The sequence below is a fragment of the Dipteris shenzhenensis genome, chromosome 4, assembly GCF_047967505.1.
Source record: "Dipteris shenzhenensis isolate YYH24624 ecotype China chromosome 4, Dip_SZ_1.0, whole genome shotgun sequence".
Lineage (NCBI taxonomy): Eukaryota > Viridiplantae > Streptophyta > Polypodiopsida > Gleicheniales > Dipteridaceae > Dipteris > Dipteris shenzhenensis.
In genome coordinates this window covers 6,372,307-6,399,370 of record NC_141599.1, presented here as the reverse complement: position 1 = coordinate 6,399,370, position 27,064 = coordinate 6,372,307, and the positions used below count along the sequence as shown (strand labels likewise).

The 27,064-nt window shown below is 44.7% G+C and overlaps 2 protein-coding genes across 2 annotated transcripts in view; one reads left to right on the top strand and one right to left on the bottom strand.

Annotated features, from left to right (window-relative positions):
* Nucleotides 1-27,064, top strand: part of LOC147902387 (uncharacterized) — a 151,349-nt gene that overhangs the window by 86,995 nt on the left and 37,290 nt on the right. The window contains exon 8 of the mRNA XM_087373655.1: nt 11,699-12,229. Within this exon, the coding sequence (XP_087229781.1) occupies nt 11,699-12,229 (531 nt within the window). The remainder of the gene's footprint in view (nt 1-11,698; nt 12,230-27,064) is intronic.
* Nucleotides 26,200-26,769, bottom strand: LOC147902388 (uncharacterized). The gene has a single exon (XM_087373171.1). The coding sequence runs from the start codon at nt 26,767-26,769 to the stop codon at nt 26,200-26,202; it is 570 nt and encodes a 189-aa protein (XP_087229297.1).

Here is a 27,064-nt window from a genome sequence, read left to right as displayed (position 1 = left end):
CAGGTGAACATGCCATGCTTTCAAAATTCAAGCCTAAAGTAAAGGGACAGGCAAAGACTTCAGCAAATCAGCCTTCCAGTGGTTCAGGACAGCCTTCTCAAAAGGCTAAGGGTGATGCAGGTAAGCCCAAGAAGAAGGGAATATGTCATTACTGCAAAAAGCCAGGTCACTACATTGGAGAATGCAAGAAAAGGCTTGCAAAAGAAAAGAAAAACAGCTCCAGTATGGCTGTTTCAGATTCAGCTCCTCATGCATTTGTCAATGAGCAAGCTACAGCCAACTTTGTGGAGCACGACTATGCCTTCTTGTCTTGCATTTCAGACTCTCAGTTGGCTGCTCCGGATAGTACAGCCACTTGTAATGATGACTCTTATGCTTTTCTGACATGCAGTTATGATTCTTACAAGGATGCATCAGCTTTCAGTGTCAATGAGACACAAAATACATGGTATTTTGATAGCGGTGCCTCAAAGCATCACTTCCAGGAAGTGTCTTTTCACATCTCTGCATCCACCACCCGTTGGTAAACAGGTCACCTGTGCCAACTCCTCCTATTCAGTTCGTGGTACAGGAGAAGTTGAACTTACAGCCATTGATGGCTCAATATTCAAAATTTCTGATGTCTTGTATGTGCCTGGTATCACAAAAAATCTACTCTCAGTGTCCACTTTTAACAGAGCTGGATTTCAGGTCATTTTTGATGACAAGTGTGCAGTCCATGATAGAGAGAATGACTATGCCTTGAGATTGTCTGGCACTTTGTTACGTGGTCTTTTTCAGCTTGACATGTATGAGAAAAGACCAGCACATGCTCTTGCAGTTTGCACTCCTACTGCTGCTATGCAGAATGCGGAGTTATGGCATGCCAGATATGGACACATGCATTATGGCAGCTTGATGACGCTTCAAAAACATGCCATGGTTGATGCATTGCCTTCTCTTGAAACACCTCCTCCACATGCCTGTTAAGGGTGCATTCTTGGTAAAATGCACAGATTTCCTTTTAAGAAGGATGGATCAGTAAAAGCTGTTCGAAAATTACAGCTTATCCATAGTGATGTCTGTGGTCCCATGAGGACTCCATCATTGGGTGGTCATCTTTACTTTGTCACTTTTATAGATGACTACTCCAACTACACTTGGGTTTATGGGCTGAAACGCAAATCAGAAGTGCTTATGGTTTTCAAACACTTTGCAGCCATGGTTCAGAATGAATCAGGACTCAAGTTACAGACATTACGCACAGATTGAGGAGGGGAGTATTTGTCTGCAGATTTTGATGCTTTTTTGAAAGACAAGGGCATTGTACATTAGCTTACAGTGAGGCTAACTCCTCAGCAAAATGGCAAAGCTGAGAGGAAAAATCGTACTCTTATGGAGATGGATAGATGCATGCTAAAAAGCAAAAAATTGCCTCACAAATTTTGGCTTGAAGGTCTCATGTGTGCCAATTATGTTTTGAATCGGGCACCCACAAAAGCTTTGAAGACCAAGACTCCCTATGAAGTTTGGCAAGGGAGAAAGCCTTCTGTGGATCATTTCCGTGTTTTTGGATGCCTTGCATATGCTCATGTGCCCGTTGAGTTTCGGCATAAGTTGTCTGATAAGGCAATCAAATGCATTTTTGTTGGGTACAATGCAGAGAGCAAGGGCTACCGTCTCTACAATCCTGTCACACGCAAGATTATTGTCAGTAGAGATGTTATATTTTCAGAAAATTCAGCTCACACTCAAGCTGAATTTGATTTGCCTACTTCTTCCGATGATGTCTTTGAGGGATTACTACCCATTGCCTTGGGTTCCCCTGCTGATATATCTGATGCAAATCAGAATTTTCAGATACCTCCACATGCACCGATTCAGCCACAGGATGTCTTACCACCTCCGCAAGTAGTGGAAGAGGTTGTTCAACAAGAAATTGCATATATACATGCAGCAAAAACAGTCCCAAATTGGCTGTTACAAACTCTAAGAGAAACTAAAATTGATGCTCTATTACCTGGCAGAACTCGGAGTGCAGTAAGGCATGGGGGAGGTGCTCTTTCAGTTGAATCAGCTTATGCAAGTACTCTTCTTGATGAGGAGGAGTCTGAGACATTTGAAGAGGCACAGGATAATGTGCATTGGATGAATGCCATGCACAATGAGTTGCAGTCCATTTGTCGATTTGCCACCAGGTAAACATGCCATAGGTACATGGTGGGTTTTCAAGGTTAAAAGACAGCCAGATGGGACCATTGATAGGTACAAGGCAAGGCTGGTTGCAAAAGGATATGCTCAGAAAAAGGGCATAGACTATGAGGAGACTTTTGCTCCTACATCCAGAATGACAACCATCTGGTCAATTATCGCCATGGCTGCAAATTTTCAATGGAATGTTCATCAGTTGGACATAAAAACAGCCTTCCTTAATGGAGACTTGTTGGAAGAGGTTTATGTCAAACAACCTCCAGGCTTTGAAATTTCAAGAAATGCACTTAAGGTATGCAAGCTGAATAAAGCTGTTTATGGGCTCAAACAAGCCCCACGTGCATGGTATGCCAAAATTCATGCCTTTCTGACCAGCAAGGGGCTGCACAATAGTCCAACTGAGAGCACCCTCTACATCAAGAAGGATGGGGGGGATATTTTAGTCATCATTCTTTATGTAGATGACTTACTGCTCACAGGGTCAAATGAAGATAATATTGCAGATTTTAAAGCTGAATTGCAGACCACTTTTGGCATGTCAGATTTGGGGCTGCTACACTTTTATTTGGGGCTCCAGTTCACTCAAGACAAAAAGTGGCATTGTTATGTCTCAATCCAAGTATGTGCAGAAACTCTTGGACAGATTCAACATGCAGGATTGTAAGCCCATAGCTACTCCCATGGAGCTGGGGCTGAAGCTTACAATGCATGAAGCAGGTGAATCAATTGATGTCACACTCTACAGTCAGGCTGTTGGATGCCTCATTTATCTCTGCAATACACGACCTGATATTCAGTTTGCAGTTTCTCAGGTGAGCAGATATATGCACAGCCCAAAGACTATGCATTGGCAGGCTGTAAAATGCATCTTCCGTTATTTGCAAGGTACCAAGTCTTTTGGCTTGATGTTTCGCAGGGGGGGTGACTTGCAGATGCATGCCTACAGTGACTCAGATTGGGCCGGAGACTATGACACTAGGCAGTCCACAAGTGGCAATTGTTTCTTTTTGGGCAAAGCTTGTTTTCTTGGTTAAGCAAGAAACAATCTACAGTGGCTACCTCTTCATGTGAAGCTGAGTACAGGGCAGCTTTCACAGCGACAGTTGAATGTGTTTGGCTGCGTCGTTTATTTGCTGATCTTCATCTTTCATTGGAGGGTCCTTCTCCAATTCTCACTGATAGTCAGAGTGCTATTGCAGTGGCAAAGAATCCTGTGTTTCATGCTCGCACGAAGCACATTGAGGTTCACTATCACTATGTCAGAGAGAAGTTGCATGCAGGAGAGATCAGTATGATCTATGTGTCAACACATGACAATGTTGCAGACATTTTCACCAAAGCACTTCCATGTGAAAAGTTTGAGGCATTTCATAGTGCCTTGAACTTATCTCCTTTTGGTGATTGATCATTTCCTTGTACATGACATTGGCACTGCAGGGGGGTGTTAGAATTATTGTTATAATTTAGCAGTGACCAATGTAATGTAATAAGTAGGTTAGGGGCACTTTTCCCTCACTTAGAGGTTTTTGCCCCTAACCACAGTTAGTTCACTAACTACGGTTAGTGAAGGATAAGGTTTTGTCACTTAGACAAAACCTATCACTCTCTTCAGTTGTACTACACTCATCTATTGCAAGTATCGTTTTCAGCTCTCTCTCTCTCTTGCTCCTGCTCTCACACTTTGCTCTCTCCCTTCCACTCACACTAAGGGGGCAGTGTCACATGTGCCAATAATGCATCATATACCGTGAAAGGTATTGGGCAAGTTGCGCTTACTTCTGTCTCTGGTGATATTGCCACTCTAGAGCATGTGCTTTATGTTCCAGGCATTCGTAAGAACCTCATTTCTATTTCAGCCATTGCTACATGTGGCTTTCAGGTTATTTTTGATGGTGTGAGGTGTGCAGTGTATGATGTTACACATGCCTTTACTCTCGTTTTGACGGGCACATTGTTTAGCGGTCTTTACAGACTTGATGCTTATGACAGATGTTTAGATGATGATGCTGTACTTGCAGATGCACATGCCTTTGCTATTGATTCTATCATGGCAGATACTCATTTGTGGCATGAGAGGTTTGGACACCTCAATGTTGGAGCCCTGGTGAAGTATATAAGGAAGATATGGTTGTGGATCTTCCAAAAATGCATATGCCTACCAAACATGTTTGTGAACCATGCTTACTTGGTAAGATGCACCGTGCTGCATTTCCCAAGGATGGGAGAGTCGGTGCTTCATGTAAGCTTTATCTGGTTCATAGTGATGTTTGTGGACCCATGAGGGTTGCAGCTCTTGGGGGGTTCTACTATTTTGTCACTTTTATTGATGATTTCACCAGGTACACTTGGATTTTCGCATTGAAATAATCCAAGTCTGATGTTTCTTCATGCTTCAAGCACTTTATTGCCTTGGCTGAGAATGAGAGTGGGCTGCACATTGCTCACATTAATACAGACAGAGGGGGTGAATACATGTCGAAGGAGTTTGCTGTTTTTTTGGCTTCCCGTGGCATTAATCATCGATGCACGGTGCCTTATACTCCTCAACAGAATCCCGTGGCTGAGCGGAAGAATAGATAAACGATGGAAATGGCCAGATGCATGTTGAAAGGCAAACATTTGCCTAATAAGTTGTGGTTGGATGCGATCATGTGTGCAAATTACATCTTGAATAGATGTCCTACAAAGGCATTGCAGAGTCTCACACCTTATGAGGCTTGGACGGGTCGTAAGCCTCGCATTTCCCACATGAGTACTTTTGGATGCTTAGCTTATGCTCATGTGCCTTCACAGAGGCGCACTAAGTTGGATGATAAAGCTGTTAAATGCATTTTTCTTGGGTATAGTTCAGAGAGAAGGGGCTATAAGCTATATCAGCCCCACACGGAAGTGTTTTGTCAGTCGGGATGTTGTGTTTGATGAATCTTCAACTATGCCTTTGCTGGACTGTCAAAAACAGCCCGTTGTTGATGCCCCTGACATATTTGACAGCTTGATGCCTTTGTTTCCATCCGATGCTTGGGATGATGTTCTATTTGAGGTTGTCCCTCCTCCATCTGTTGGTCATTTACAGCCCCATGTGCATGCAGAAATTCAGCCTCATATGCCTATCATTGATCACGATCATTTGCACTGGGCTCTTGACCAGGAAAGAGCAGAAATTCAGGAGCCTAAAAAGGTACCCAGTTAGCTCCTTGACACATTAAAAGACAGCAAACAAGACACTCTTCAGTCAGCTCGGGCTTTTCGGCAAGCTTTAAACTTAGTACCTTTTATAAGTTGATCTGTTGTACTCTGTACAGTCATAGGTTGCTATATCCTATGGGACGAACATGTGCAACCATGACACTAGATATTTAGGTATCCTGAGCCATGTCCAGGATACTTCAGCCCATACCATGGAGGGGGTTTGTGGGCTATCCCATGGGCTATCCATAGATGCCACTTATACCTTGGTATGAGCCTTGTAGGCGTAGTTATAGTCAGTTAGGACTATTGGTACAGTTAGTTTATGTACCATCTAGGTGTTAGGGCAGTTAGCTCTAGGGTTTTGTTATGTTGGCTCTCCCTTGAGCCTCCACACTTCAGTTTTGCAGCAATCTATTACAACATCTCGTTTTTCTCCATTGTGCTTCTATTTTTGAGCTTCCATTGCTTCCAACACCCAACATGTATAAGCTCTCTTTTCTAACTGTAGCTCCATAGTTACTAGAAACGGCCGTTTCTGGCTTGGAAGCGAGAGACACCGAAATGGAAACGCCGTTTCATAATCGTTGTTTTTTTTTGGGATTTTGGAGAGGGCGTGGCGTGGCCCTCTTTTGATTAAACTATTTTTGTCTTCTTTTGATTAAAACGTTTCGCCGATTCGTCGCCTCTTGTCATTGTTTTCGTTGCCTCCCGTGTTGCTGCTCTCCATCTTGCTGCTTTCCTGCCTCTCCATCTTTGTCATTTGATTCCTAGGCCTTGGCACCCGTAGCCTGCTCTCCTCTCCATCCCTCCATCTTGCAGCTTGGTAGCTGCTCTCCATCCTCAGCCTGCTCTCAGCTCTCCATCGCTCTACTACCTCTCCTCTTTTACCTCTCCATCCTCCTCCTACCTCTCATCATCCTCCGACTCCTTCTACCTCTCCATCCTCTTTCACCTTCCCGTCCTCCTTCTACCTCTCCATCCTTTCTCACCTCTTCATCCTCCCTCTCAAACTTCTGATTGTTGTAACTTCCAAGTTAGAAGTTAGAAGTTAGAACTTAGTTCATGACACATGTTGATTGTTGAAGCATCATTCCTGGATAATAGATGATACTAGATAGATAAATCATCATAGGAATTTAGAATCATAGAAGCATGCATGATGCTTCAAGTATAGATAATTGCATTATGTATAATTTGCACTCTATTGATAATTGTATTATGTATAAAAAATAAAATTTTATACATAAATTGTACCATATTGTTGTTTCTTTTGTTTCCGTTTCGGCGGGGCCGTTTCCCCAGTTTTTCCCGTTTTCGTTTCTTCTGTTTCGGTTGGCAACTATGTGTAGCTCCTTGCTGCTCCTTTGTATCATATCTGCCACCCAATAAGCCCAGCCATCCCTTGGTCCATCCTGTGGCTGCTGTCAAATATTAGCTACTCTGATGCACCTCCTGCTCGTGAAGTAGATCATCTGGGATGTGAACTAAAAGGGGAGTCCACTACGACGCTGCTCTAGGTGAAGCACAATAGGAGTGTGATTTGACATTATAATTCATACTCGAATGTCCGTGGAGTCCCCTCTGTGTAACCCCCGGTCCCCAATGTAAAACTTGTTGTGGCTCTCCAACAAGCTGTCATACCTCCTATGTCCAAGAGAAAAGAGGAGGTTGCCATGGAACCTGCTGAACTCCGCCGCTGTGCACTGGTCTTTGCTGTTGATCGCAAAGGCGAACTGCTCCAAGGTACTCCTCTCCGCTGCAGGCATCTCAAAGAAAGAAGAGCCTTTCTACTTGTCCTCTACAAACTCTAGGTTGTTGAAGTAGCCTCCAACAATCCAAGAGTCAACGTCTGAAAGGCACTCTGCCAACTGATCGCAAAGATGAATTGCTCCCAAGTACTCCTCTCTGTTGTAGGCATCTTAAAGAAAGAAGCACCTCCTTGCTTGTTCTGAAGTCACCTCCAACAATTTAGGAGTCAAACGTTTGGAAGATACTCTGTCAACCGCCTCCAGAAAGCAGGGCGGTTTTGTTTGCATGTGGGTGCATGCACATTCATCCTGGACTCATCCACACGGACCCGTCCAAACTGCTCCTCTTGCGATATGCTCGCCCTGATCAAAGACCTCAGAGGTTGCAGCCTGTAAAATTGAAATACAAACCCGTCCACTCCGGCCTACTACGGGGGATCACACCTTTGGCGAAACAACTAATGTTCAATGAGGAGAACACATGCTCCTGTATTAAGAGAAAGTCCACTGTTCATGCTATCAGTGCCCTCTCCAACTTCTGATGAAGTACTAGATGCTATGGTTGACTCCGTGCGCGTCCCAACTCACCATGGTCCAACTCATTGGGAGGAGGATAGAGAGAGCATGGCTCGCCTATGAGTGGGAGCTTGCAGCACGACCTCGGACTTCTGTGACTTCCAAGGGGGCTTGGAAGGAGAGTAGTTTGTATCTGTGCATCGACGTACCAATGGCATGACAGGCTCTATGCCAACCTTTCCTGCTCACTGCATCATGAAGGATACATCCTCTCCAAACTTGTCGATACACTGCTAGTAAGTGAGCTCCACCTCTGGTGACAAACTCAGGAGGGAAGGAGGCACAAGGCGTGGGGGAGGGAAATGGGAGGGGCATTGGCTGATAAGGTAGCGGAAGCTCTAGTGCCTCGTTGCTGTGCGTTTGTTTGAGAGATTTGGACCCTTGTCTCAAAAAGGAGGTCGGGCTCAACCTCCAGTGTATGAGGTTGACTAGAGGAGGTGCTGCTTGCTTAATTTTTTCTTTTTCCCAACTTTAGTCCACTTCCCCTCGGAGGGCTTCACCAAAGGGGTCTACTGCTTGTGAGGTATTGGGGCCTAACCGCCTGAGGCTTTCTCTGCTGCTCGGTCAAGCTTGCCTCCAAAGGGGGGGGGGAGGGGCGTCTCTGTCCCCTAGGCAGTGACATGCAAGGTGACTCATTTATCTACACTGTAGACACTGCCCTAGTAACCCTAAGAAGTCAACCTTCTTACGGAGCCCTTTTGGATAAGGTAAGTCTCCTCAGGAGTCCTTGACCCATCTGTCTACACTGTAGGCACTGTCTTGGTAACCATGAGAAGTCAACCTTTGAACAAAGCTCTCCTACGTAAGGTAATTTTCCTTTGGGAGGGACTCCGAAGTCTCGACAACTAGCTTGAGTCTAGGATTCCTGTTGTCCACGAAGGCCGAAGCTACTATGTCCAGCGAAGACTCCAGTATTGTGCCAAAAGCGTGACCAATGGACGGAAGGATGGTCCTATACTCCTCGGGAGCCTCGAGAAGTAGAGTGTCACTGGACTTGTGGCACGCGAAGGGTCACATCCATATGCTCAACTATGAAACCATAGTACTAGGAAAGAGAGACACCAAATGTGTGCCGAGGAAATTGGGGCTCTGCTGCACAAGTGGCAGGAGGTGAGCACAGCTGGAGAGTAAAGACTCCTCTCTCGTAGATTGTGACACCCTGAATTTGGTCACCTTCTTCTGCTAAGCTCGCCCGGAGCCAATCACACACCTGGTGCCTCGTAGGAGTGAGACCCACAGTCCTGCCTATTATTGCTTTGTCCTGTAGGGATTGAACTGCTTGCTTCACCTGTGGCTTGTCTTTGGGAGAGAAGGAGCTTAACGGCATGGGGAATGGAGGGTGCTGCCATGAGAGCCCCTCTGGCCTGTTGGCATGAGAGCCCCCTTGGCCTGAAACACACCGCTGCAAAGAGGGGACGGGGGGGGAGGAGGGAAAAGGAGAGGAGAAAGTAAGGAAAGGACAGCCACCGGTATGGGTAGGGGAGTTGCACAAGGGAGGGCTGTCAAAAAAGAGCTAAAATTCGCCACACCAAGGTGGAAATCGGGAGCTGCGAAAGGGACCTAGAAACTCTGCTCGAGAGTACCAAGAAGAGGCTGCCAGGCTCAAGAGAGAGCCAAGCCTCAGCTCCAAGTGCTCCCGGAGTGAAGGGATAGCCCGGAACAGCAAATAGCCCCGGTCACCCGAAGACAGCCACAACCTGCAAGCTGGCTGCTTGGGAAAGGCACAAACAGGCCCTCCCTTTGTTGACCCATGGCAAAAAGGGAACGATACAACTCAGAAGTTTCGCTGAAATTTTAGGACTTGAGTGCTAAGTGGGCCTTCCTCAACAAACAGGCTCCCTTAAGGGTAAGAAAGTCTATCTCGGAGATCATTTGACACCCTCACAAGTTGCACATCATCATGAGCCGATGGAGGAGGTACATGCGGGCATGTCAGGTGGGCAAGTGGGTAGTATATAGAGATGGCCATGTGATCATTTCAGCACTGCGTGCCAAATAGGGACACGGGTTCGGTGAAATCAAGCACTTGAGAATGGCAGTTTGGAACTACAATGGAACACTATGGTCTGACTGAGGGAGTGTCTCAAACTGAAGAGGGAGGCTCCAAAGGCCAGCACGAACTCATAGGGATGCCTGTGGGGGCACGAACTGTGTCCCAGGCACCTTGACCCAGCAACACAGGCTGGGAGACCAGCAAGCGGGGCACCTTGGTGAAGCAAAGGCAAAGGAGAGGAGCTGGGAAAGGGTGGGCAACAGGGGGGAAAGACAAGGGCGAAATGGAAGGCCACGTTAAGGGGAAGGGCGGGGGGAGCCATGGTGGAAGGGAAGCTAAGGTGGGGGGGCAGCGATGGGAGAGCAGGGACAGCCGCTTGCAAAGACAAAAGTTCTTGAGGGGAGAGCAGGGACAGCCTTCTCCTAGAAACTCAGTACGAAGACTTTGTATTAATGGATGCTCAAGTATGTGTGGGTGTGTGGATTTGTATGTGTGAGAGCATATTTTTATACTATGGTCTACACCCACTGTTGGGCGCTGATGACGTCAGTGGGGATGTCATAGTAGCTAGTCCCTGCTATGAATGATGGAGTTTATGGTTTTCAACCTTGTGAATGACTATCATGAGATTGAAACTGCACTATGTTGTGTTTTTAGAGGATGAGTTTGGGAATGTTCCTGGATTCATCTAGGTATATACTGGCACTACTTTCGCTCATTCATAAAACTTAGTCACTTCCCACACGTTGACTGCTTGTCCCTGCAGCTTCAAACGACTTGCAGATGTTTGAGAATTGGACGGTGTATACTTCTGCATTACCAAAGGAAATGAAGAAGAGGGCATGCTGAAGCTTCATGTGGCCATAGCCAGCCACAATCACAGCTTCATACTCCATAGCCAGCAGCTCGAAATGTAGTTGTAGGCTTTGACACTAACAGCCTTCGATCGATGAGGGGTTTTGAGGGGGCATGCCACATCATGTGAACCGTTTTAAGTAGGTGACCATGTTATGACTTGAAGCCATAACATGAGACCCCCAGACCCTAAGGTTAACTACCACTCTTGAAACTTGTGACTTTTTGTAACCATGTACTTACCCCAAGGGTAAATCAGTTACTAATTCCATAGTTCATCAATCAATTTCCCAATAATAAGGCTGCAAAAACAGAACAAGCAAAGAAAATACGGATATAATTTGAAAGATTTAGTAGTGCAAAACTGGGTCCTGGCAAGGAGACATGGAGGGGCTGACCAAAGTCAAAAGGGAGATTAATGGAAAGGGAAGGAAGGTGTAGCAGTACGTGAACCATGATTTCTCTTAAATTTGTTAGGATTTTGCATTAGACTGATTCAATGCTGCTTTATGAAATTACATTGCATTATGCCCACTGGTATACTAGAATAAAGATGCAGCTTACAAATAGTGGCAAGATTTATCTTAAGCTGAAGAAGGCTGTTTTACTCTGCAATCAGTGAATTGGCAGAATCGTGAAATTGAAGTGTTTCAAAAGTCCTCAAGTGACTTACTGCTGTCTTTGATATGGAGTTAGCTTTTTGATGTTTCCCATCTACTCTTTTCAAATTTAAATGTGAAGCCTATCCATACTGCATGCTTCTTGCAAGAGAAGGCTATCTTAAGTGCTGTTTCTAATTTTGTTTGGATGCTTAGATATGCATGTATAAGGTTATCACAGGTAGTCCAGAAATACATCTAAAAGTCTCCAACCATTGTTCTTTTCGCAAGTTAGACTCGCTTTTTTCCCCTTCTAAAAGGTTAAGCAGGAATTGGTCTCTTTAGACTTGTAACTGTGATTATCTATTACTGTTGTATCTTATTTTTTGCCTGCATCAAAGCATGATTAGAACCTGATGGTATTTCAAAAAAGTGCAATGGTGTTAACTTGCTGAACATGAATGCTGTTCTGGAACTGAAATGGTCAAACTTTGTGGCTTTTTTCTTATACTTTGATCAATGTTGTGCTTCTTTTTGCATGGTGGCAGGTGATTTATGAGGATCTTCCATCGAACCTTTGTGCAATTCGTGATAGAGTTGAAAGCTTAGTAGCAAGTTCAGGCCCTGACATTTCTCATTTGGAGGCTGCTCCCAAAACTCTTTTGGCTGACTTTGAAGAGTCAACATGCTTACAACAAAGTCCTGCTGTTCTTCAAAATGAAGGGACTGCCAGCGTACTTCTGGAGGAGTCTGAATTTAAGTTAGACTCAAGTGCGGGGGAGAATTCTTCAAACAGTACAGTGAGAAAAACTGTTCGACGGCGTGTGCATAGACCTGGCCTGAAAGATGATTTTCAATTGTTGGAGAAGGAGATCAAAGATTTTATAGCAAGATATGGGACTGAAGGAGTTATGCCACTGCGGAATTCTATGCGAAAGCATAAGCGCATTGACCTTGAGAAGGCTATCACAGCTATGGGTGGGTTCAGAACAATTGCAGCAAGAATGAAGTTGTCATTAGCATATGAGCAACGCAAACCTGATGGATATTGGGACAAGTTGCAAAATTTGCGAAATGAGGTTGTCTTCTACTTATTAAAGTGATTGCTTGGAAAATTCCCTTCATGGTAGATCCGCCAACAAAATATGAACGTTTTTATATGGAAGTAAAGTAAATCCGGACGCCTTGTTGTAATGGTGTAAATGCATCTGCTTTTGTGCTGATACTTTTATTTTTAGTATAGTTGCATTGTGCATTTAGAAGCCGTGACTGTGTTCTATTTCCCACTGTTCATTCCACTTACAAACTAATGTGGATTTATAATCTCCTGTTATCCCTGCATTTAGAAGTTGACTGTGTTCTACTTCCTGCTTTCCATTCCACTTGTGAATTGATTTATCATCTCCTGTTGTCTCTGTAATCTCTTCAAAGATCCTCTTTTCTGGATTTTTGAGTTTTTTTTCTGTCCAAATCTTACTCATAGGGGACTGCCACTGTGAGGTCTCTGGTCACTCAAGAGAAAAGCAATCCTAGCATGTAAATGAACTTTGGGGGATTGCAATGTAGCAGAGTTAGAAAGAGCTGTAAACTTTTGAGTGCAAGGGCATTGTACAAACTGGGAAGTTTTGGACTTGCGAGAATGCAAATGTGTGCAATGCATGCAGAAGTTTGACGTCGATTGGCCCTCCAATGGGGGAAGAGCGCCCTCATGAGAGTACTTGTTTCTGTTTTCAAGCTACATGCAAGTGAGAAAAGGTGAGAGAGATGGCGGATGAATGCAAGGTGGTAGAGAATGATATGTGAGATTCACAATGAAGGGAGATACCCCTTCATTAATGCCCCTTGAGATCATTCAAGTTTCATCTTTCCATTTAGATCTACCCTTAGCCTATGACCCCGTGCATCTACTATTCAATGCACCTTAATGCACCCTCCCTTTTCCTATTGCCCCTAGGACCTAGACACTGTGGGTGCACATCTTTATTAATAAAACAAGTGTTACATGTCCGAATTTGGTGCCATCTGAAGTAATCGCTCAAGCTCATGGGGCCCTATTGACTCAAATGATCCACTGCCATAACAATATCGGTCGGTGTCCATCATAAATACAAATACATGTTGCATGATTAAATTGGCGTATAATGTAATCACCTTCTAATGTCTAGTAATGACAACCAGGATAGTGACCTCCATCCGTAGTATGGGATTTCTTCCTCAAAAGAAGTCTGTGTCATGACAAGAAACATGATCAGGACATGAGAGAATTTAATGTTCTTTTAGACATGAAAGGCCAAAAGGATTAAGGCTTGAAAGCTTTAGGATAGACCGATTTATATAGACAATTATAAGGATGTGTCACAAATGGATATTTGCAAAATCTCCCATGCACTATCAGACAAATATGTTTGATCATCATGTATGCATAGTTTTATACAACTAACACAATTTAATATCAAAGCTTATGATTAAACTTTGTAAGAATAGTCCAGGCAGAGGGGGCCAAGTGAGCTCTAAGTGTATGAAAATATTAATTCTGTGCTGTATGATGCCTTTAGGCATCCCTCATTTGCTTGGCGGGATATATAAGCTTTTTGGTATTATTTTGCTCATCTAGAACTACTTGTTTTGGCAAAGGGGCTCGGGTGAGTTTTAAGTCTATGAAAACTTCATTTCTGTGCTGTACGATGCCTTTAGGTGTCCCTCATTTGCTTTGCGGGATATGTAAGTTTTTTGGTATTATTTTTTTCATATAGAACGACTTGTTCCGCTTATGATAGAAATTTATTAGCAGTGTCTCCTTAGAGGGAGTGCTATAGTGAAGGATTGAAATTCTTTTGTGAATTTCCACATGTAATTTTAATAAATCAATTAAACTATGTGTTTCGAACTGCCATTTATAGACGTCATACAAAATTGGTTTTTAATAGCCCAATGCCCTTTAAAAAGTCGGTTGCTTTTTCTTTTTACATCCAAAAGGGCTTGATTAAACACTATACTAGGAGGCATTGCCTACGTGCACTTGTGCACTCTTGTTGTAGTACACAAGTCGCTTTTAGAGATCGGGAACATTGAAGAGTGAGACACGGATAATGATGTTACTATTAACATATTGCAAACCTAAGTCTCGCCAGGCTATAAATAGTCATGAACACAGATGCCTGAGTTAACTAATGCAGATGAATCCAGACTTGGTCGGCACATCCTTGCCTTGGAAGCACAAGCCGTAGCTGAAACGAACCTTAGCTAATTCTCTTAATCTCATTTTTTTCTCATACCCCCTGTGGAGAAATTATGAATCCTAAATATTCAAGCCTAACCATACACAGTATAGTTTTCTTTTTATTTACATAAAGATTGGCTTTCCTCAAAGTACTGAACACTACTCTTAAGTGTTCACGATGCCCAGTAATACTTTTACTGAATATCAGGATATCGTCAATAAAATGTACTACAAACTTTCCGATATACGGACGTAGTAAATCGTTCATAAGCATGACGAATGTCGCTGGAGCATTGGTAAGTCCGAAGGGCATTACCAAAAACTCATAATGACCAAACCTGCTTCTGAAAGCGGTTTTATGCACATCCTCGGCTCTAATCCGGATCTGATGGTAGCCACACTTAAGATCTATCTTGCTGAAAATCACGGCTCCATGTAATGCATCTAGCAAATCATCAATCCGAGCCATCGGATACCTGTGCTTAACAGTGATATTATTCAATGCTCTGTAATCTATACAGAGGCGAACCTTTTTCTTCTTTAATATCACTGGCGAAGCAAAAGGTGAGAAACTTGGTTGAATCTGCCTCAACTTGAGGTATTCTTCCAGTTGTCTACGCACCTCCGCCTCTTCAGTAAAACTCATTCTATAGGGAGGTCTATTTACAGGTTCTGCCCCCGGGATCAGTTCAATCTTATGCTGAACTTTCCGCTCTGGAGGTAACCCATAAGGTAGTTGATCCCTAAAACATTCAGAGAACTTCTCTGATATTTCTTTAGCCAACTCGGCCATTTTTCCATCTTTTGTAGCCTCAGTGCTAGTCGATGCATCATCAATCGACTCTACCGATGCTATACACAGACACAGAAACTCTTTCGGAGTCCTCCGAATTTCCATGGCTGAAATCAGTGGTCCTCGAGGTAAATCCTTTTCACCTCGCAAAACATATTCTACCCTGTTCATCTTGAACTGGTAAATATGCTTTTTCCAATCAATGGCTGGATTTTTCCAAAAATGCCAAGCCATGCCTAGGGCTATATCTGCGTGAGCAAGTCTGGTCAGTTCAAAGTCCAGCTTCTTAACATAGTTCTGAATTCGAAGTTCCAACTGGGTAACCCTTTGGTCCCATACTTCAGTTGAACTACCGTCCGCCATCCTGACCGTATAAGTATAGTCAGACGGACTAGTTTTCAACTTGAGCCTCTTAATAAGCTTTGAGTTGATTACATTGTGTGTTGACGCTGAGTCAAACAACACAATCACATCATGATTGGCTACTTGCTCTTTCATTTTAATCAACTCAGGCTCATCGAAAACCGTATACCCCGTTGCTGCGGGCTTTGAAAGGATGTTATCAGGTGCACCGCTCACTAACTTAGTAATAGACACACTTAACAACACAGGTACTAACCTCTGAGAAGGTCCCGCCAATTGCATCTGCATATGTTCCGCATTGGGACTCTCCTGCATTTCCGCGTCGCATTCAGATATTATCATATTGGCCGTGCGACGGTCTTTATTCAGTGGACAATCTTTCCACTGATGTCGCTGAAGGCAGCCGAAGCACAATCCTTCTTTTCTAGCTTTCTCTTTTTGTTCAGGGGTCAACGAGGACTTTGACCAAGCCCGGGCTGCCATTGGAGTTATTTTCCCTTTCACCCCAACGGTGGTACTTGTTTTTGCTGGTCCCTCAACCAGCTTCACCTGCTTGGTTTGGCCACTTGGCTGCGAGACACTTGTCTTTGAAGTCCATTTCCTTTGAAATCCCCCTTTTCTTGGGTACTCATACTGAGTCCCTGCCTGCACAAATCCACTAGATCTGCCTCTGGCATCCTCATAGTTCAGGGCTACTGCAATAGATTCATCTAATGTAGTCACATATTTAGCCCGAACTTCCATTTTAATTTTGTCGTTCAATCCATAGATATAGTCTTTTAACTGAACCGATATAGGGAGAGGGTCTGCTATTTTCATGACACATTCCCTGAACTTGTCAGTGTACTCTGCCACTGACAAATTCCTCTGACGAAGGTTTCTATAAGCATCCCAAGCTCGGGACTCTTCGTCAGGTGGAAGAAAGTGTTTCTTAAATTCAGCTTTAAACCCTTCCCAGGTGGTAGGAGCAACTTGATCTTTCTGTTGCTTTATCCACCATCTATCCGCTGCCTCAATAAACAGGTGAGTGGCCTCACGGATTTTCTTTAGATCAGATCGGATTTCACAAATGGCGAAGGCTTCTTTCCACTTGTGTAACCAAACCTCGATCACATCAGAACTGCGCTCGGTCATCCGACCAGCATACTTCTCCGGTCTATAGTTGGCAATATTAGGCACCTTGACCCTCGCACGCTCTGATGAGTGTATACTGGGCTCTGGCTCTGCTGGAGCTTTGCCCTTATCAATTCTAGATGGCCTAGCCAACAAGGCTTGCACCATCTCCCTAATCTCATTCTGACCAGCATTCACTTGAAGCTGCTGGTTCATAATTTGCTGTAAAGCTTCTACTAATACCGAAATCCTACCGACCAGAGTAGGTGTTGTGTGATGGGACATTTGTTGTGTAGACCGTGCTCTGGATTCACTAGGTCACCCTGGAATCTTGTCCTTCTGTCTCCATAGTTTCAAAAGGAAAAATAGTTTTTTTTTTTTTTCAGATTTCCCTTTTGTTATGCAGGAAAAATAAACGACAGCCTCTGCTGTTGTACAGAACGAATCGACTGCAACTCAAAATTTGTATAAAAGAGAAAAAAGTGCTCCCTGGAAGCTCCACGCAGGCTTCAAAAGGAATCCAGGACAAGGTTCTGCTCGTCACTCTATTGTTGAACCTTGTTACGCTGGGTTTGGACCTCAGGGACAAGTCTCGAAGCTTCGAGGTCCTCCGGCCTGTATGAAACGGGAATATCCAAAAAAAAACTTTTCCTCTACTGTTACGCAGGTTATCGCCCCGCTCCACCTTCGCTTGACTCCATGCAGGCGCACGTCGGTGCTCAGCAAAGCTGCACGTCGTCAGTCCACCAGGGATCATCCAGGCCTGCAACTCATTTCCTTGCAGAATACCTGTTAGCCTGCCCGCTATTTTCCCCCTCGTCCATCGCAAGTCACAACGCCAATCTGCTCCGCTATCTGGTGAACGCTCGTCGAAGACCTCCCTCACAACGAACTCAGCCACCGCGCGCTCTATCATCGGGCTCTGCTGTTCGTCGTCACGGGCAACCGAATTATCACGCTCTCCCTTTACCAGACCGCTCCAGATCACGCTCTCCCTTTATCAGGCCGCTCCAGCTCTTGATCTCTACCATAGGCTCTGATACCAATTGAAACGAACCTTAGCTAATTCTCTTAATCTCATTTTTTTCTCATCACGGGCGATGGCATCTCGTTTTTCCACCCAGCCTTGCTCTCGTGGATCGCATGTTTCATCTTATACGTAATTTCTTTTTCTCATGCCTATCCACAAAACCCACAACTCCCTAGATGGTTCCCTCTGCCACATGTCATCATTTTAGCCCTTTTCTTGGTACACCATTTAACCCTCTCTTGGGGCACAATTAAACCATTTGCCCCTTGGCATTATTACACATTTAGGTGCACCTAGGCCTAGCACTCAGAACCACCTAGTCAATGCCATTACACCCTCACCTAGGACCTTGGCAGTTACTCCTCTTGACCATTTTATTTACGCACATTAAATATTACAGAAGTCGGTCATCTAAGAGAAAATGCCCACCGATCTTTCCGAGGTCATGCTATCTCGGCTAGAGCATAACAGTAGCTATGCTCACCGGCGTGGATGATGCCTTGGTGTAATGGACGTTGTGGCGATGACATAGAGCTTAAACCCTCATCATCAAAGAAGGCGTCAAACAAACTTGTAAATCATGTCTAAAACTCATGTTAACACAACCATATGCATGCTTCTGTTCTTTCACCCTTCGTCCATGATTATGGCCAGGAAAATGGTGAAATAGCTAATTAGGTCGTTGCATCCCTTGTGCTTTGGCTTCTCTAAGGTCCATGTGGGCCTTGGAAATAAACCTGAGCGCTGACAATGGCTACTGATAATATACACCAAGATATCACTAATGTGATCTCAAATCACTTTGACGTTGATGTACTAAGGTAAACTTAGATCTTGCAAAGTATGTAGCGTGGGGAAGCTAACCATGCTCAATGGTCTGGCAACATGTACAATTTAGCAGGCATTATGGAGCTTTATGTTGAGCTATGAAATTGGCTTTCCTTGAGAAACTCAAATTTATTCTAGTTGGAGGAAGAAGCCAGAAATCACATAGACAGACCTCTAGGGTTGGATTTTTGAGGACACCTATACATGGAGTGCATTTTTAGAACTGAGAGCTTTTGGAGGGTTTCAAGCCTTTATTATATTCAACACCAATACAAGGAAAACATTCTTGCAGGCCCAAAGAATAGAGATACATATTCACCATTCTATAAATATTAGCATTAAATGTCAGTCGGGTTTGTAGGCCAGGGTTATGAAACGAATTACTAAAGAGAGTGATATGGGATATGTTTCCCGTTCATTTAAATATCAACAGGTCTATGAATCCAATAACCCTAGAATCCTACCTTAAGCACTGGTGCAAGGAAGGGAATGAGGGGTGGCTCTAGGCAGCAATATATCAACTTGGGAAGTGTGCAGTAAGTCTGCAAGGGCTTCCTGAAGGGAAAGGAATTTTTAGAGATTTGGTCTAAAAGGATTTATACAGATTAAGGGAAGAACAAAGGACAGCGTGGAATCGTAAAGGAAGCCACTCAATTGTACGTTGACATTGTATAGCAGAATTATTTTGAAATAGGATATCTCAGTCTTGTTATAACTACAAGGCAACATAGAGTAGCTACAACCTTGTACAAATAGCAAGTTGTTGGAAATATTAAGGCATTTGTCAGTGTTAGGTTAGGTTAGAGGGACTTTTCCCCTAATTGAGGTTTTTCCCCCTTAAACATAGTTACTGGTTGAGTTAGTTGTGTGTAAGGATCTTAAACCCATTTAAGGTTACACCCTAGGGTTATAGGTTTTGTGTCCTTGTACTTCATTTCAGCTTCTCATTCTCAATATAACAGTTCAGGGAGTTGTTTCTCCTTCACTGTTCTGCATCTCGCTCGATTTTCTCACAAATTGGTATCAGATAAGGTTGCCTCTCGCTCCCCCGTGCCTCCCCTACCCGGTTTTGTCATTGCGAGAGCTCTTAGAACTGTTCTACATTAGGCCACCCTTGTTTTTTTGAAAGTCGCTAACAAATTTACTGTTTTGGAGGTGTTGCTGCTGCTGCGCACCTATTTTTCAGCTGCTAGAGCTGTTTTTGGCAGCCGTGATTGCTGTACGACTGCTGCACAGTAGTTGTATGGCCATTTTTTGTGCAGCTGCCACCTCCTGCAGACCTTGGGAGCTGTTTCAGATTAGTTGACCCATTTGTGCAAGTATTTTTACCGTTTCCGAGCTGCTTCAGCTGTTACTGGCCAAGGTGACCTGTTTTGGAGTGATTACAGACCCGTTTTTAGGGTTTCAATTATGTCTAGACTCTTTTTGGGGTTTTGGACTTGGTTTTTAGGCTTTCATACAGGCTGCCTCCAGTTTTGAAGTTCCTCCAGAAAACCCTAATGTGGAACCAACATCTCTTGCTGTCTTGAACATTTTCGGCCTCTGTTTCAGAGCCATTTTGGATGAAAAACGGCTGCTGCTTTATCAATGCTATACAGTCTGCAAGTTTATTGCTCAGCTTTGCCTCATTTTTACTCGCATTTGGTGTGTCTTTTTCCCTCATATATTTGGGCCTTTTTGTCTCCAGTGCTTGCATTTATTGGCGTTCGTGCCAAGGGGACTTTTATTTGCAGGTACAAATCCGATTTCAGCAAATTATGTAGACTTTGGCTAAGTATTGGCATGTGAAGCATTGACATTTGTTGGTGCAGTTTAGTTCACAGCAAGTGAAGTTTTTAGAGGTCATGTATTAAGCATTTATTTGAGATGGCTCGAAATCCCTGTGATGTCTTCAAAGTTTTTGCTAAAGAGGATAAGTTGAAAGGCACCAGCTTCATGACTAAAAATATTTTGGTATAGACTTTGGAAATTTATGGTAGGTCGCAAACAAGGAGCTGGTCGAGGTGTTGGCCATTGTGGGCAGCAAGTCCTAGGTCAAACACGTGTTCAACCACCACTAGATCAAAGACGATGGGCTGCTCTGGATGCACATGCCTTGTCTTTAAATGCTTTTAGTGAAGAGGCTTATTATACCTCATGTCAAATATTGTCGAACTTCCAAAAGTGCATGGAACACTTGGAAGCAATGTATCAATCTCATAATGAGGCAAGGGTTTTATTTTTGGAATGGAAACTTGGTTCAGTAAGGATGCATGAAGGAAACTCAATGGGCATTGTTGGTTCAATGCTTCTTTGTACGTATGGTTAGTTATGATGTATTGGAGACAAACTATGCAAGCAACTCTGTGTGTGTGTGTGTGTGTGTATCCATATCTAAAAATGTGTCATATAGTGTGTGTGTGCATGCGCACTGGTGTGTGTGTGTGTGTGAGGAGGAGCGATGGAGCCTCCCCCTCGCCTGTACAGCCCCAACCTACCTCGCTTTCCTGCTCGCAGCCTCCCGTGCCTGCTCCGTTATCCTCTGTCCCTGCTCCGTACATCCCCGTACCTTTGCAGCCTGCAGCCGTACCTTTCCAGCCCGCATCCGTACCCTGCCTGTCTTCATCCACGCCTTTCCTGAACTCAGCTGTACCCTCTCTGCATTCTGTACAGACTGTACGGTCGTCCGTACAGTCCCACCCTCATGTCGCCTCTGATTTTCGTACAACCCCTCTGCATAGTCTATTTGTACAGCCTGATTCTGCTCCTTTTGTGTAGTCCGTACCTCTTCTGGAGCAGCCCTCTCCGTCTTGCTCTTTCCTTGATGCCTCTTCTTCCCCTTTTCCTGTTGCTTCGACAGATGCCTCGTTCGTGTTCTGTGCTTCAGCTCCTCTTTCTGCCTCTGCTCCCACACGTGTTTTCATTCGGCGGAAGAGAGGTGTTTTGCTTCCTTCGTGCTCTTTCAAATTGGCGAAGCTGGATGTTGCAGATGGACCTTCCTCTCCTCTCTAGTTGGATCTTCTTCGCCAGATGTGTGCTACCTCCATTATAGAAGTTCCTTCTTCGGGTTCTCCTTTGGTTTGTTCTTTGGATTCTTCCCTTGTGATCTTTGGTCTTCGACAAGCTCAGCAGCTTGGGATATGTCTCAACTTTATGGGCAGGGTTCTTTTTGCAGCTCACCTTCGTCGTTTGGGGGCTGAAGTTGCCGTGGGTCCGGATCTGATTTCCTCCTTTGTCTTTATGGGCAAGGGGTTTTATTATGCCCACTGTTCTTCAACGGAGGTGGTGGAGCGCCTTGTCAGTTGTGCTGGGGTTCCTGGGGTAGGTTTCTTTGCTTATGCCATGCCCTGGGATCCTCTTTTTGATCCGGCAACTTCTCTTTTGACTCATTGCCCGGTATGGATCACCCTCAAAGTGCTGCCCGTTCCTCTTCTTCTTCGGGAGGCCTCTTCATGTTCCCAGACAGAAGTTTTTGCAGGCCACTCGGGATATTCATATTTGTGTTCTATGGGATATGATGCAGCCATTGCCTTCTACTTTGGATCTTGATCTGGGTTTTGCCCATCCGATGTGCATTTGGTTGCATTTTGCCTCTTTTCCTACAGCATGTTATCGGTGCCGCCAGGTTGGTCATTTTGCACGTGCTTGCCCTTCTGCTTTCAAGACCACTCCTGCTCCTTTCTTAGCAGTCAAGATTACTCCCCCTTCTCCTCCGGTCTCTGCTATGGCTTCACTGGATAAGCCTTCATTCACTGCTCCGAAGCATTGCTGGAGGAAGGTAGATAAATCACAGGCCAATCTTTTTGCTACTAAAGAAGCTCAGGCTCAATCTCCTGTTGAGCACCGTCAACCTCCTTCTCCTCAGGATATGGATCTTCCTCTTGAAGAGGGGATTATACGGGATGCTGTACATGTTTTATCTCAGGTTGATACTCGGAGTGAAGCTGAAACGATGAGTCGTGATTTATGTGATGCAGCTCCTTTAGATGGTACTGATGTTGATCCAGCTCCTTCGCCTGTGATGATTGTGCCAGAGTCTATTTCTGTTCAGGATGCAGACGTTACTTTTTCTCCGGAGTCTTTTCATCCTTGGTTACAACAGGTTTTTGACCTTGTGATTCAAAAATTCCGGCTGCCAGCTTATATTAAGAAGAATCACAAGGGCAAAAAACAGCCAGTTTTTATTGATGGTGCAGTTACTCCACTGCATCACTTTTTACAAAGCAACAATTTGAAACTGGAGGATCTTTTGTTTGATTCTCCTCCAGTGGATATGTAACTTTTTATTGGGCTGCCTCATGAGTTTTTCTCTGAGGCTTTACTTGTATATTTTTTCTTTGTACCTATTGGTGGGTTTTTACCTCTTTTTGGGGTTTCCCACACAGAAATAAAAGATTTCACTAAAAAAAAAAAAGTGTGTGTGTGTGTGTGCAGCATATTGTATTTTGGCTTTACTAAAGATAGTAAAGCTGCTTGCATATTATTTGTGGACATTTCCGATCAGCGGATTCTCTATTTTTCAGTTCGCCAAGGATGCCCTCTTAATGCACTCTTGCTATGCATCTGATGCTTTGCTATCTTGATCATCTTGTGGATACAGATGCATTGCATGGTTTAGAGATTTAGGGAACTAAACCCATGATTGCGCAAGCTTATGCTGATGATTCCTTCTTCACTCCTAAAAATACTCAGTAGGATCTTTCGCAACTCATGAGTGCTTTGTCTCTATATGGTTTGGCTGCTGGTCTATATGTCTATTTCCAAAAGTCTAAGTTGCTGCCATTGCATGCTAAAGATTGGCATCATCTTTTTTGGCCAGGGGAAATTGTCTTGCCCACTCAGATTGTGAAAAATCTTGAATATCCCTTGAGATGGATGGTCACTTCCCGCTAGCAAACTGATTGGGTACTAGAAAAGCTTAAAAAGAAATTGGAATATTGGAATTATCTACTTGGCTGCTTCATGTTTGACTTCGTATTACTCAATCCATTTTGGTTGCCTACATACAATTGTTTTTGCCATTGATGATGTTTGGCAAGAAGGATATTGCATGTTTTATGTCTACTCTTATGGAGACCTTTTAGCGGTTCATACATGGTCATAAAAGCATCAGATTGCTCTCGATGCAGCGCCTTTGTTCACCAAAAATGCATGGTGGTCTGAATATTCTTAATATTCATATACACATTTTAGCACATAGAGGCAAGATAATATGGAATTTATGCAGGGAAAGCAGCCTTGGGCTGCTATGATGCATCACTTACTCTCATATTTATCCACTCATGCATTTGGTCATGAGCATCCTTCTGGGATTTTCTGTTTGGATACATTGATGGGAAAGTTAAGGGCTGTCCCGTTGTTTCCCGCATGTTTTTGGACTAGAAGGAGATTCTCTCTCCTTTTTTTTTTCGGGCAAAGAAAGGAACCTTCTATTAATTCTTGAAAAACATTATACAAAATAGCAGCCCCGAAGGTGCTGAGTATCGATAAAGGCTGAAAGAAGAAAACCAGCCTATTCCAGAGAAACCCAGCTCAGTGCCTAGGGAATCTGTGGTACAGGGGCTAACAGCTAGATGGGGTGATTATACAACCAACGAATCCCTCGGTGGCGTGAATATCTTCGTGTTCACCTCGCAACAATCACCCTAGAGCTCGGGGTCCCACACTCCCAAGTGGAGCGCAGGGTGTAAATAATATTCTGCCAGATGGCGACTATGGTAGCGGAGGGTGGAACCGGATGCTCACCCATCACTAGACTACAGCTAGCAACCCAAATGTTCCACGTTGTGACACTGGCTACTATCTCCCACACGCTATCCCCCGAAGGGAAATGAGGATCCAGGCTAGTAGGAGGAACCGCCTCGTGGAGCTCTATCCTTTGAATGCTCTAACCCTGTATCAGGTAAGCTGGAGAGACCTCATCAATCTGGAACGCGTGACCTCCCTCACTGATGGAGGGAATAGATGTTAGGATGGAGCTCAGTGAAGGTTAAGAGGGTGGTAGCAGCAAGGGTAAGTGAGGTTATGTCAGTTGAGAGGGTAGGGGGACAAGACGTTGAGATGGGGAAGTGAAAGGGAACATGTTGTGGCCTTGCCTACTGGCAGGGGAGCCTAGGTAGGTCGGATGGGGGGGTGGGAGGGGGCGAGGATGAAGTAGCTGCTACAGAGGGGGAAGGAGCGGAGGGAGGGGAGTGAGGGGGGAGGTGGAGGGAGGGGGGGGTGAGGGGGAGGGGGCGGGTGGTGAGGATGACCATAGTAGGAGGGGCGAGGGAGGGAAGAGGGGTTTGGGGGGAGCTCGGAAGGAGGGGTGGGCGTGGAGAGGGAGAGGGGTCCGGGGGGAAAGGAGGGCGGGGAGGAATAGGGGCAATCACATGCCCGTCCTGTTGATCAAGTGCGTCAGGGTTTTGGATCCCCTCCTCAACCGCTACCGGGCTACCATTCGCAGCTTCCACCATCACAACGTCAAAAGCTCTCAAGGCTCGTTGCTGACGCAAGGGGGACTGCGGTGGCTGGACCTCCACTACGGGAGGATCATATGGCTGAACAGTGGCCCCTGCTACTGGGGGGGAGGGGTCTTCTTGCAGCTTGTGTGTGTGTGTGTGTGTGTGCATTTACCCCGTTGCTTGCGGCACTTTAGAGCCAATTTTCTTTGTTTCTTTTTTCTTTTTGCCCACCTGGGTCCACTCTCCCTCTGAAGGTGTCAGATAGGGGGTCTGAGACTCCTGTTGCTCTTGTCTGAGGGGGTGCTAGGCCTTGGCTTGCCCTACAGGGGTGGGGGGGGGGGGAGGAGCCCGTCCCTAACTATGAGAGCAATATCGGGCTAAATGGCCCATCTGCCTACAGTGAAGACATTGGCCTAGTAAACCGGAAATCTCCACTCTCTCACAAAGTGTAGCCCCCTCGAGGATCTCAAGGAGGATCAACTCTAGGAGGGACTCTGGGTTCTCAAGCACCAATCCGATCCTGGGGACCCTGTCATCTGATACCACTGATGCTGTCGAATCTGGCAGGGACTCCAGCACCGTGCCAAAAGCTCTACCAATGGAGGGTAGCTTGTATCCAGATTCAAGGTTCCAAGACTCAAGATAATGTCATATGTTTGTGCCTTGTCTCTGATGGACTTTGCTCTTGTATGCCATTGGCCAGCTATAATGATTAATCTAGATTCTATTATCAAAGATTATTCATGAACTATGTCCTGAGTCTTGAGTCCTTACTCCAAAAGCAATTGCAATGTTTTTGAGTCTTGGATTCTAATTTTAAGCTTTCTAATGTATAGAATAGTATGTTTGTTTATGGCTATGGTGATGTGGTGTTCCCTTCCTGTTCACGTCCCCTAGGATTTGGGCATTCCCGTTCCCCAAGGGGTCGTCGTTCTGTTGCCGTTCACGTTCCCTAGTAACTATGCCACGTTCCGCATTTCCCGGTGACGCTCCTCGTCCCGGGGCTCCCAAAGGAATACAGAGGCATAAAGGAGAGTGAGACCTCGTACTACTGAGGCTCCTAGAACTTAAAAAGCTAGCTGCTACATGCAGGATCCACTCAACACTGTCAACATCAATGATCAATCTAAATCTGCAGCATTGTGGTTGCTGCCCTCTTCCTCCTCTTCATCATCTCCATCATCTGAATGATCTCCATCTTCTTGGTCATCTCCAACATCATCCATGGATGCACCCACCACAAGAACGATTTGCTGGCCTGTTGCCTTACCATTCTTCTCCTACCATCCAATGAATTCCTCGCGGCTGTACCCAGCATTCATCTTTTGAAGCAAACATAAGTTTGCATGCACAAACACAAGGTCACTTGCCTTTTGTGTCCCAAGTCTGTTCCTCTTCTTTGATGCAATGTGCCCAAAGCTACTCCACAAGCGCTCACAAGGAGAGGAACTTGCTCCTTGACTTAAAATGTGGATAGCCAAGTTCTGCAACAAAGGTGTATCAGCCCCATAATCCTCCCACCATAGAGCAGACCCCACAATATACCCATCCCTTTGTGCATCCTCAGAGCCACACATTCCATATCTCTTCCTGTAAAAAGCCAACTCATCCTTTACTTGCCTTCGCTCTTGTGCATCTGGTACCATTTGCTTCAGTATCTTCCCCCATCCTCGCATCACCTCCTTATCCGACTCTTGCTTGTTACCTTGAAATTCAGGATCCAAGACATAAGCTGCAGCATGCAAGGGTGAATGATAGGAGTTCCACCGCTCCACTGCCAAGTCTACTAATTCTTGCTTCCTATCAGGATTAGTCACCACCTCCTTCACATTTTCAATTATTTTGTCCATCCGCTCATAAACTTTGCCAATGCATGGCTCATCACTATCCATAAGCCTCATCAAAAGGATGATGGGCTTCACTATTTTCACCATATGATTGACATCCTCCCAATAGGCATCAGATAAGCATGAAGACTTGCATTCCAAGGCATTGGCACACTTTGATTCCTTCCACGCCTCCCATTCATTACACACAACAAGCTACCTTAGAGCATTTTTTACCTCTAGAAGACGCTCCAACATGATGAAGTTGTATGCAAAACGTGTCTCTGAGTACTTCAAGATGTCTTTGGAGGCAAGCTTA

Excerpts from the sequence above, each read along its gene's own strand:
- LOC147902388 (XM_087373171.1), bottom strand. The coding sequence starts at position 26,769 with ATGGACAAAATAATTGAAAATGTGAAGGAGGTGGTGACTAATCCTGAT.